Raw genomic sequence first — 12681 nt, 5'->3', positions numbered from 1 at the left:
CTCCCTGAAGCAGCTAAGTCTTGCCATGAGCTGGTCCGCTGCAACTGCCAGAAAGGGTGCACTGGACGGTGCTCCTGTGTCAAAGCTGCACTTAAGTGTACAGATCTCTGTTTCTGTTCTGGGGACTGTTAAGATTTTAGATATTTTGTTCTCTGCTTCTCAGTCCCTTGATGGTTTTTGTTTTGTAAAGCGACCTTATGACCAATGATGTATAAATCAGTTAAAAAATAAAAACATAAAAAAGTTAAATAATAAATTAGTTTAAATAACTTATGATAATTATTATTATTATCGCCATTATTGTTGTTATAATCATTATTAACATCATTATTACTGTTATTATTTTGGAAATAAACTACCTTTTTGCACTGTTTACCTCCCTTTGTCTGTGAGCTCCCCTCTGTGGCCTCCATTTATGCCACACAAATCAGGCGGAAAGGGGAAAAGGTGATCAGGGACCCTTCTCAGCCTGCTTACGACCTCTTTAACCCCCTTCCCTCTGGCAGAAGACTCCAAAGTCTCAGGTGCAGGACATCCCGTTTTAAAAATAGTACATATCCCGAGGCTGTCCGTCACCTGAACTCAAGTACAAATGTACAGGCACTTTGCACAACAAGGGCTAGCACCAGCCGACATGCACTTTAACACTTTGGTTGCCTTGGGTTAAATTAATGATATACCATAGGTTGCCGGCTCTATTTGTCTATGGAGAAGTACCCCTTCTTTGCATGGCTATAACTTTTTAAATTCTATTGCTACATTGCCATTATTAGGGCCCATTCAAAGTCCTATATGTATTGTTCATTGTGTAGCAACGTTAAACGTTTTCATTCACATATTCATAGTAATGTATGGTCTAATGTATAAGTATGTTTTCATCTCTTTCTGCAGATTTCTCCAGAACGTGATCTATAGCCCCAAATGCATTATATTGATGATGCAATACAGTTTTATGGCAATCAGCGCGATATAAAAAATTCCAACTAGACGTACTTCTAGAAGTTACTACACGTCATCTGATGTTGACCGGATGGGCTAGGGGGCGTTTATAATTCCGTGGGCAGCGTTATACCAATCATCTAATGTGGGTCAAATGTTGATAATAGCAGTTAGTATCGAAGACGGTAACGTTACACGCTGAAACTCACCCCAGTCTCCGCGCGCCGTTGGGCGATCATCATCGAGTTGAAATCTTATCATTATGGGATGTAAATTTACCCGGTCCATCTCCAGCTTGTATAATGGTATATACGTCCAAATCATGTTGTTTATCGAGTTATTGGCAATCGATCACTGTGTAGTGTGACGAGCCAGAGTCGCGGGACCTATAGCGAGCGCCGGAAGTACTACGGTCGTCTAGGACAACCTCTATTCAACATCCTGTTTGGCGATTGCGCCGATCGGCCACCAGATGGCGCTCCTGAACCGCCAGAGAGCTCAGTGGGTCCTGCTGGTGGATCTCAGGCCAGCGGAGGGGACATATGAATCCGATCGCAGATTTTTGAAATATTGATATAAGGACGCTGTACAGCGTCCCCCGGCAACTTGAGCATGGCCAGCAATGACGTGAAAAGACGTTTCATGGCAGTCAAAGTGTTAAGGCAATATGCACTTTAAACTGGAACACTGAGCAATTTATTTTAGGTACTGTAGCATTTTTTCTTTTTAATTGTTTGTGTAAAACTTTTATTGTGGGGATTGTGGGGATTGTGTTTTTATATTGTATGTTTTTAATAATGTCTGTACTGTATGGGGCACCAAGACAAATCCCAATCAACCGTGTTGAAATGGCAATAAAGTTTCTATCTATCTATAATTTGACGTCCACATTGATCTAAATGCATTTTCTTGAATGCTATTGGTCTCAAATGTATCACCAACAGAATGGGCACCGTGAAGTTGGTAGGAAATGATACCTTAAGTGTTATGAATTTTTTTATATTTTGGGCGGCCATCTTGGATTTGACCTCTCCCGTGCCTCAGAGGTCAAATCTGACTTCCCTCCACATCTGAAAATAAACCTCATGGTATAAACTTACTATGGTAGAAGTTTCATGCTTTTATGAAAAAGTGCACAATTGTTTTGCTATCCGCTGTACTATAAAGGTCTATGGACACAGGGGGGAAAGAACAAGTCTTCATTAAACTAAAGGTCTAAGGACACAGGGGGGAAAGAACAAGTCTTCATTAGACTAAAGGTCTATGGACACAGGGGGGAAAGAACAAGTCTTCATTAAACTAAAGGTCTAAGGACACAGGGGGGAAAGAACAAGTCTTTATTAGACTAAAGGTCTAAGGACAAAGGGGGGAAAGAACAAGTCTTCATTAGACTAAAGGTCTATGGACACAGGGGGGAAAGAACAAGTCTTCATTAGACTAAAGGTCTAAGGACACAGGGGGGAAAGAACAAGTCTTCATTAGACTAAAGGTCTATGGACACAGGGGGGAAAGAACAAGTCTTCATTAAACTAAAGGTCTAAGGACACAGGGGGGAAAGAACAAGTCTTCATTAGACTAAAGGTCTATGGACACAGGGGGGAAAGAACAAGTCTTCATTAAACTAAAGGTCTAAGGACACAGGGGGGAAAGAACAAGTCTTTATTAGACTAAAGGTCTAAGGACAAAGGGGGGAAAGAACAAGTCTTCATTAGACTAAAGGTCTATGGACACAGGGGGGAAAGAACAAGTCTTCATTAGACTAAAGGTCTATGGACACAGGGGGGAAAGAACAAGTCTTCATTAGACTAAAGGTCTATGGACACAGGGGGGAAAGAACAAGTCTTCATTAAACTAAAGGTCTAAGGACACAGGGGGGAAAGAACAAGTCTTCATTAGACTAAAGGTCTATGGACACAGGGGGGAAAGAACAAGTCTTCATTAAACTAAAGGTCTAAGGACACAGGGGGGAAAGAACAAGTCTTTATTAGACTAAAGGTCTAAGGACAAAGGGGGGAAAGAACAAGTCTTCATTAGACTAAAGGTCTATGGACACAGGGGGGAAAGAACAAGTCTTCATTAGACTAAAGGTCTATGGACACAGGGGGGAAAGAACAAGTCTTCATTAGACTAAAGGTCTATGGACACAGGGGGGAAAGAACAAGTCTTCATTAGACTAAAAGTCTATGGACACAGGGGGGAAAGAACAAGTCTTCATTAAACATTCCAGCTAGGGCTTGGGGCGATTTATTTTAGTGTCCCACGATCATGAAAACAAGATAATCAAGATACAATTATTATTGTGCCGTATGCCATGTTGCTCTCATTTTGTCTTGTGTTGTAAAGACTACCCCCCCCCCCCCCTTTATGGTTGTGTGAAGGCACATGTGTACATGGTATATCAGGGATGTGATTGCGAGAAAAAAACAGAACGTTTTCGAAACTATATATTTTTTTTATATAAACACCCTATTTGAATGAATGAACACATTTTATTTGTATATGTTGAACTGTTCACAGGGAAGAGGAAGGTGGGAGAGGAAGGACAAAGAAAATTAATCAAATATCTCAGTGTCCCCCTAAAAATTTTAAAGGGGGTCATCTTGAACCCTCCCAAGTCATCCTGGCTCAAACACTAACGTTAGGACCTTATCTTTTCTTCTTTGCAACCAGACCGCCTCCTCTGGAAGTCTTGCCTACTGCGAAGGGCTGCAGTTGGACTAATGGACTCTTTTGCTCTCAGGTCGATTTTGAGAATGAAGGTGGTGACATTTATCCATCTCAGCTTCTCGGTTATGTCTAGGTTGCCTTCTGTACCTCATGCTTGAGAGTTTGATGTTTCTACAGAGCTTCACATTAACCGGACAATGCTTGCTCTCCCTTGAGTAGTGTTGAATGGCAGACTGCTGCACTGCTTGCAAGTAACCTTCCCTGGTTGGTCAGTTTTACAAAAGCAATCCAGTGTTAGTGTGTTTCCTAGTGTGTTGATGTCTTTACAGCATCTCACGCCACTCAACAAAACTGCTAACATTATCGATAGCCAATGAAAATCTGTTATGCAAGAATAGCAGGTCTGATAAATGTTGCTTTCGCGTTTCGCTTAGACCAGGTGGAAAAATTATCAAAACATATTTTAAAAAATTAAATTAAAACTTTTCTTTTTACAACTTTTATTTTTATTAATATCTTTTTATCATGATTTTAGGTCCGAAAAAACTGAAATCTGGTTAAAAACGGAGAAATCACACCCCTGGTATATACCTTTGATTTGGGAGTATTTGGGGTTTCAGGGGATCAACCAGAACGATTTGGGCTTATTGGATATAACGAGTCTTATCTAGTGATCTATGGAAAAAGACTGGATTATTTTGGAAATGGGCGATGTTTAGCGTGTAATAAACTACAAACTACAGTGTGTAAAAACAAACCATTTTTTACATGTTGGACTAGAAATAGTGTCTGTCAAATGAGCCATACTATTGTCTCCATAGCTATAATATAGAATATAAAATAGCTCCACAAAGATTGTGAAATATCGTGAAAATTGGCAAGAAAAGACAGTGCTATAGACAGTGCAGATGGGGAAAGCTTGTGGCCGTCAAAGAGTTAAGAGGTTAAGAAATAAAAGCATAAGGAAAGGATTGAGGCCTAACCGTTACAATCCTTGCAGGTCATCGCAATGATGAGTTATCCTGAACAAAGAAATTAGTTTTTTGCGGTTTTTGGACAGAAATGGAATTCTACGACTATGGATAAGAGCTATAATCTGGTGTTGGCTGGATGGATGACACTTGTAAGTAGAAGAAATGTGTATTTGGTTTTGGTCTTCTTAGGCTATGTTGACAACAGGGCTGCTTGATTATGGCAAAATCATAATCATGATTATTTTGATTGATATTGAAATCACGATTATTAAAAATTATTACTCATTGATTTGAGGCACAATAATAATTGAAATGGCCCAGCCCTAGATGACCATAAGACATTTTCTATACCGGCATTATCCTTCAAATAAGTTAAGAAGTCTATTCTTACATCATCATCACCACCTCCGTCATCCTCTTTTTCCTTCTTCTTGCGGTCCATCGGGGGAGGAACAAACTTGGTCATTTGGATGCAGTCTTCCAGGAAATACTCTGGGAGGGGGGGCAATGATGTCACTTCAGTTATTACCAAGATGAATAAAGAAAAACAACAGACACCATTGAAAGGGATAAGGCAGAGCTGTCGAGAGACAGAACACATTGGTACGTTGTATGTCCAATTATCACATGCCCTCCTCACAACAAATGATAGGATTAAGGTTGAAAATCTGCAAAGTGACCCTTTAAAACTCTGAGGTCGCAAAACCCGTAGGCGGGTTTACAATGACGACATGGAGAGGATTTTCAGAAATGCCGAAAACTTTGCGCGATTCAGAAATAGGTCAAAAATTTGATATTCGCAATTTCTAGTGCTTTGAAATGTTCTCTTTCCGTTTCCTTATTTGCAATATTTAATACGACTTGTAAATGTGTTAATTATTGTTAACTTGTCCGGCTGTATAATTTCCCTTGCCGTCTAAAGAACTACAGTTGCGTCGAAGACAGAAATGACAGCTACCAAATCCATTTAGAGACAATGGACCCAGTAGGCTGTGTGAAATACAGAGAAAGCTTAACACATTGACTGCCACGCTTCTATCCATCAATGTATGATCACTGCCACCAGTCTAAGCCTATGGAGATGTTCACCTTTTTTGCAGGGCTATAACCTTTTAAATTGTATTGGTAAATTGACATTACTATGGCCCATTCAACATCGATTATCCATCGTTCAGGATGTAGGAATGTTATACTTTTTCATTCATAGATTCATACGAAAATACCGTCTAGAATATAAGTATGTTTTTATCGTTTTCTGCAGTAATTCCTAGAACGCTAGTTATAGGCCTAAACGCATAATATAGATTATCGATTGCAGTTTATTCACGATACGCGCTATATTAAAAAATCCAACTGAATACGATCCTAAACGTTATGACTCATCATGCCCGGATGAAAGGGGGGGGGGGGGGTCGTTTATAATTCTGTGATAGTCAGTAAATGCTTTATGTAGTATGGGTGATATAATGATCAGAGCGGTTTGCATTGAAAAGAATAAACAATCAAGCTGAAAGTAACGTTACTGTCCTCTTACCGTTCGCCGATGAGACTGGAGGAAAAAGATCCCACTTATTTGACGTCGATCGACTAGATCCATTTCCGGTTTGTATGGCGCAATAAACGCCCAAATCATATAGATTATTGAGTTATGGCAGCGATCCATATACACGGATGTGTGTCTAGAGTCCTGCAACAATATGTGACTGCCGGAAGGATTTCCCAGATGCACCGAGATCACCAGATCCATTTCCGGTTGTAACTCGCCCGATCATCCACCAGGCGGCGGTATTGAAGCGTTGCACGGTTGTGCAGAGTCCCACTGTCTCAGCAGAGGCTGGGTGGCGGAATTATGAATACCATGGCGAAAAAATGAAATATGATCTCAATAACGTTGTACGCCGTGGCTTTGCAGAATTCGCATGACCAGCAAACCCGTCGTACAACGTTATTGGCGGTCAATGTGTTAATATCTTTAGAAACGTGTATATCTCCGTAGCATAAAGACAGTGCGCATCAGGCGGAAAAGTGACCATATCTCAGTGTAGGAAGCTCTCAGGCTTGGTTTTAAATTGTTCGGGAGACTCATGTCATGTGCATAAAACTGATCATGACATTGTTGGATAATCAGGGTTATCAGCCAGTAATCAACTCATCACCTGTGGTTCCGTGAAGTTTCTGCATTGTGTTGTTTATCTGTGATGGTTACCTTACTTGGAAGTTGACCTTCCCCGTACTGGCTGTAACATTGTTCCACCCCGTTAATGCACCCGTACAAAGAATTAACTCAAAAACGTTGTCTCTTTCCTTGGATCATGTTTATTCCATAAACATACTCATACCAAGATGGAAACGGTTTGAATTGTCTTTGAATGTCTTTCCTCATATCAGCGTGGTGATGGTTGCGGCCTAGTCTCGTGGCCTCCCCTCCCCCCTCCCAACCCTCTGGCTCTGAGGGTCGGGGAGCTCAGCTCCTGACTTGCTGTTAGTCTACTTTAAACCAGAAGAAACTCACAGCTATAACGTCTTTCCCCTAGCAACGGCGGCCATCCCCGTAGCCACGCATTTCTCTCGTTACTAAGTGACACAACGCCATGGCAAAGGCGCAACGTCTCTAGTCACCTCTGACCCACTCTAACGCCCTTTCTCTATCTCTTCTCCTCCCAGCGGCCTGCTCTCGATACTGACCTTGGCTCTATCTCTCACAGGGCCTGCCTGTCTCTGTCTGTTTCTGGAGAGTCTTAACACACACATGTCTGTCAAGTTAGAACTAATATCTATATAGGTTGTAAACCAAATGCAAATCATCGATTTAATTCAACATGATCATGTCTCTACCACAATGATAGCCCGAGCTGTGAGTGAATTACGCAAAGGGGAGCAAAGCCTTGTAAATTGCCATTCTCCCTTTCTGTGTGTGCAGCTAGAGTCTATTGGGGCCTTAGGCAATAATTCTTAGGTGGGGCCCCCAACCAGTGTTCATTTCCATTGTTACAAATACATGCAAACAGAAAATATACTAAATAAACTTTTTTTTTTATTATTACAAATGTGCAACTTTCAAAGAGTAGTCTATTATGATGGAAAAGTATTTAGCTCGTTTCACCTGTTTGACTATCTCATCACTTATTTTGTCTCCAATCATTGCTATGATTTCATATATGGTTGGGTTAGTGTTGCATAGTCATTGAGCATCCTGATGGCCTGGGGATAGAAGTGGGGGTCCCAAACATTAGACTAACAAATGCAGGGTGGTCTCAGACTGGAAGGTGTTAAGTGGGGGGGGGGGGGTTACATTGCTTTCTGGGTAAAGTAGTCATTATGCATAGCAAGAGAAATGGCTCTGGTTTCTTTGAGGCCCTGTAACTCTGGAATAATTAGTGTGTTATCAGCATGATTCTTATGACATAGATTGAAATGTATCCACCTGATTTGTACAAGTGATGGCTTATTTTGAAGGTATGAACCTGTACTTTCATATCATGTAAGACATCTTTTTTTGAAGATCCCTCTAGGACCCAGAGTCTGTGCCAGTCACAATCACAAAATAGCTGCGACCTCAGAGGGTTTAACTGAGTACCCTAGAAACAGTCGGTGTACCTTGAACTGAAAAGGTGCGTCCATGGACCTCGATGAGGGGGGAGTTGAAAAAGTACTCCCTGAACATGGTGGTGTCGATGGTAGCCGACATGAGGATGACGCGCACCTGGGGGTAGGCCTGTATCACGTCCCTCAGGACCACCAGCAAGAAGTCAGTCTGTCAAACATAACAGTACACGTATCAAATATAACAGTAGACCTACACACTTTATTTAATTTAAAACCTTTATTTAAACTCAAAGGCAACTGAGGTTTCCCTCATTCATACAGTCAAAATAGACTTTAACATGTCTATTTTATGTCTATTTTATTATTTAGTATTATTGCACAATCAAAGCGGGCATGGCCACCCGCATTTCACTGTATGCCCTGGTATGTATGTGACAAATAAACCTCTTGAATCTTGAATCAGAGTGTGTGTGTGTCTCGGCCCATCCCCTCCCTCACTGTCTGAGTAAGGGTGTCTTCTCATTAGGAATGGGTGCTCCGCTCCGTCCTCGCTCCGTCCTTGAGTGCGAACTCCCCCCCCCTCCCTCCTCTGGTTTGTGTACACACTGCAGTCTTGGTTCGCTCCCAGCCAGGCACAATTGAGGAGAGCAACTCTCTATAGTCTATATATTAATGAATTAACCAAAACAGTTACACAGGACATTTTCGCTGTACCCCGGGAAGTAATGTACCAGCTAAACCTACACAATGGGTTAGATACAGGCGGGATTTTGGATACTTTTCCTACACTAAAAACATTATGGCCATGCCGCGCGCTAACCACATAGATTACAGACAGATAGACAAAACATATAACGAACAACGTAAAAGATAATATGCATATATACTTGATCACTATAGTCCCGCTGAACACAATAGTCACAACGTCGGGCTCCCTTGCTTTGGATGGGCTAACCGCCCACATTACTGTGGGTAATAAACAACGGAGGGATCACTGGTTGGTTTTGGCCGATTATGCTGTCCACTGCATCAAACCACGGAAAAGATATTGAAGCCTCATCTTCTTCACTTTTAGCTCGACATTGTTGACTGATCTGTTGTACCCGTGCATGCAAATTTTTCACGCATTTTCACATTTCCTATATTTTTATTTCATTTTTGGATGAAAGGCACAGGTACAGGTATAAAATGCAAATAAAACATAATTTATATTCTTTGCCAACTACAAGCATTGGCTTGCCCCTTGCCTCATTTAAAAAAAAAATCCTACCCCCAAACTCCTGCACCAACCACCGTTGACAAAAATAAAATATAATAAATGATTAGTTGTATTTATAACAATTAAATACATTATAAAAATCGATTTTTTTAAATTAACAACAAAATTGTAAATAATAAAAAAGTACTACCCCCCAACCCACCCCGTCATAGGCCTGAAAAGAAAAAGAAATGAGCAAAGATTTAAATATCGTTTTTGTGGGTATTGTCCAGTTGTTGCTGTATGTTTTTATCTGCCCAAAATTCAACCAAGCATGAAAGCAGGTTTTTGCTTGCACACCACGCCCCGCTGGTTGGCTACTTAAAATCATTGAATGTACAGAGAGAGACAGACAGAGGGAGAAAGAGAGAGAAAGGGTATCGGACTCAGCAGCACCTACCCTTCTTCACGGTTAGCTGGAGCTCACTAATATCGAACAGATTTTGCCCAACTAACTGCCAACTTTGCTCCGCTATGAGCAGTTCCAGGATTAGTTTAACTGTTTTGGGACCAGCTTAGTTGACATTAGCAGCTAGTTAGTTTAGGTCATTGAACATGGAATTTGTAATGTCCTTCCACTGCTTGCTTTTTTTTTTGTCATAACGCCACTGGAACATTACTCGGCTAGCAATGTCTGTGTTGTGGTTTTTCGTTTAGCACCACCTGTGGAGGGACTGCTTGGGTCTGCATGCATCAACAACTCTCGCTCCACGTTGCTTGCAGATAGTTTTCTGCTCAATGTCTGACTTTTTTAATGCAAACCACGTCCAGATGATGGACGCACCTTTCTCAAACTAATTCTTCTTCATAGTCCGCATGGGAGCTCGCTGCCCTCCATTTCACCATGCATAATTTAGTAGCCAATTGATTGAAAACTTTATTAACAGATTGCAGAATGGGTACAATACAGTACGGCTCAATACACACAATTGTTAAGGGGATGCAGAGAAAGACTTTCGTCTCGTTTACATCAGGGTCCACCATTTTCAATTCATCATAACATTTATGACATACACGACGTACAGATATACAGTACCGTTACATCCAGACATTTATGACATACAAGATATACCAATATACAGTACTGTTTAAGAGACAAGAGTTTCTAAAAGAGAGTATATACATTTGAGGGGGAAGAAACTGTACATTGGAGGGGGTTGGGTGGGGGGGTTTGGACATTTACCAGGGCCAGTTTCTAATTGCAGCCTCCCGTAGGTGCTCTGAGAGCGGTTTTGAAGGTGGGTAGGGATTCACATTATTTTACGGCTGTGGGTAGGGCGTTCCACATTGTTGTATAATAATAATAATGGTATAATGGTCCAACTTCTTACATTTTTTTTATCCTCTTTTTCTCCGCCTGATTTTTTATGCTTTTTCTCCCCATCCTAATTTAATCGTTATGCCAATTCCCCCCCTCCCCTACCTGGTTGTTGTGCGCATGTTCCTCCTACTGGTCGGTACAAGGGAACCCTGAAGTCTACCACATGCTTCCTCCGACACATGCAGCGACAGCCAGCGGCTCTCTTTTCACCTGGCAGCGAGGACTCTCATTGGTGAAGTGTAACGCGTGGGAGGTCACGCTGCCTTCACCACGTCCTGCCTTTCGCTGAGCAGGCGCCCAGACCTGGCCTGTAGTCGTCGCTGTCCACAACGCCAGATTACCACCCACGACTTCCCTCCCGCTAACTCAGACAAACGAGTGACTATCGGCCCAAGCCACAGGCAATACTGACTCTGGGAGTCGAGACCGCAGCCTCTTGCATTGGTGACGAGCGCAATCTCCGCTAAGCCACCCGACCGCATAATGGTCCAACTTCTTGACATGTCTTTTCCCACAAACTAGTTTATTATCTTTCCGTGTGTTAAATTTTTTTATCTACTTTTTTTTTATAAATTTTTCTCCCATCCCAATTCCACTGTGCCAATTCTTCCCTCCCCTGTCTTGAACGTTGCTCGCATATGCCCCCCATTGGCCGGTTGTAGGGAGCATAGAAGCCTTGCATCACGTGTCCCCTCCGATACACGAGGAGGCAGCCTGTCACATCTTTTCACCTGCCAGCGCGGACTCTAATTGGCGAGGTGTAATGTGTAGGGCTGACCTTCGAATTTTTTTTGGAATTCGAAGCTTCGGGCCGAGATTCGATTTTAATTCGAAGCTTCGAGATAAAAATAAAATAAAAAATGTAATTAATTATTTTTTTTTTTTTATGTTGTGGGACTTGTACAGCACTTTGTTCAACTTTGTCAGTGCTGTAAAGTTGAAACCTTTTTAAATCTTAGACAAAAACACTTTTATTGTAATATTGTAAGCCGTCATATTGTAAGCAGTCATTTGAGGCTTTATAAAAGCAGCACAATGAACACAAATCCGTCAGTGCCGAGTCCGAACTCATCTTAAATAACAAACAGCATTGCTTGTTGTAGTTAAAGGGGACCTGCATTGCTATTCCTAGCACTATTTGGGCAACTTTACACAATTCCTGTGAGTCTATGGAAGACATCTGTATAGTTTATTTAAAAAGAAATCATTGTTTTATATTTCTAATGGAGTACTCAAAAGCATCATTTTCCAGCCTCAAGATTTCAGCCCGTTATTGGCCTGGCTCCGCCCATAAGCACTTTCAGTGGCAGTCATCCACACAGTCTGCGAGTGGCAGACAGAGAGAGAGAGGGAGGAGAGAAAGAGACAAGTGGAGGAAGAGAAACAAAAAGGTGGAGGAGAGAGACAGAGGTGGAGAGAGAGAGAGAGAGGGAACTGTGTGGACGCTCTGCGTGCGGGTCCCCTTCTCTGTCTCTCTCTCTCGGTTCGGGAGCATGGGCTGTGGTGCGGCGGTGGACTTCCTCGAGCGGGAGAGAGAGAGGGGGAGAGAGAACTGTGTGTTTGCACGGCGGTCTCTCTCTCGATTCGGGAGCAGCACAGTGTGTATGTGTGCTCTGTCGCGAGGGTCTATCTGATTCTCTCTCTCTCCCGTTCGGGGGGGGTCTGCCGCTGTGCCGCGCTGCAGCTTGTGCTCCCGAATCGGGGGGGGGGGGGGGGACCTGCGTGCGGAGTGTTTGCACGGTGGTCTCTCTCTCTCGATTCGGGAGCAGCTGTAGCTCGCGGCACAGTGTGTATGTGTGCTCTGTCGCGAGGGTCTATCTGATTCTCTCTCTCTCGCTCGCTCTGTCAAACCCCGTTTGGTGCGCTACAACCACAGAGCCAATCAGATCACTGTGCGCTTACCCAGCGCCAACTGACGTCAGCATGCGCCTCAAATCAGAATGACCTAATTAAATCGAGCAGGAAATGGTCTGAGC

The 12681-nt window shown here is 42.4% G+C and overlaps 1 protein-coding gene across 2 annotated transcripts in view; it reads right to left on the bottom strand.

Moving 5' to 3' along the window:
- dhx9 (DEAH (Asp-Glu-Ala-His) box helicase 9) overlaps positions 1–12681 on the bottom strand; it is a 221995-nt gene that overhangs the window by 90728 nt on the left and 118586 nt on the right. For both annotated transcript variants that reach the window (XM_084320875.1, XM_084320876.1), the window contains 2 exons: positions 8178–8334; positions 4972–5072 (listed from right to left, as the gene is read on the bottom strand). In XM_084320875.1, coding sequence (XP_084177001.1) covers positions 4972–5072; positions 8178–8334 — 258 coding nt within the window. The remainder of the gene's footprint in view (positions 1–4971; positions 5073–8177; positions 8335–12681) is intronic.

The sequence above is a fragment of the Notolepis coatsorum genome (genome assembly GCF_963971535.1).
Source record: "Notolepis coatsorum genome assembly, chromosome: 8".
Lineage (NCBI taxonomy): Eukaryota > Metazoa > Chordata > Actinopteri > Aulopiformes > Paralepididae > Notolepis > Notolepis coatsorum.
This window is presented reverse-complemented; position numbering and strand designations above follow the sequence as displayed.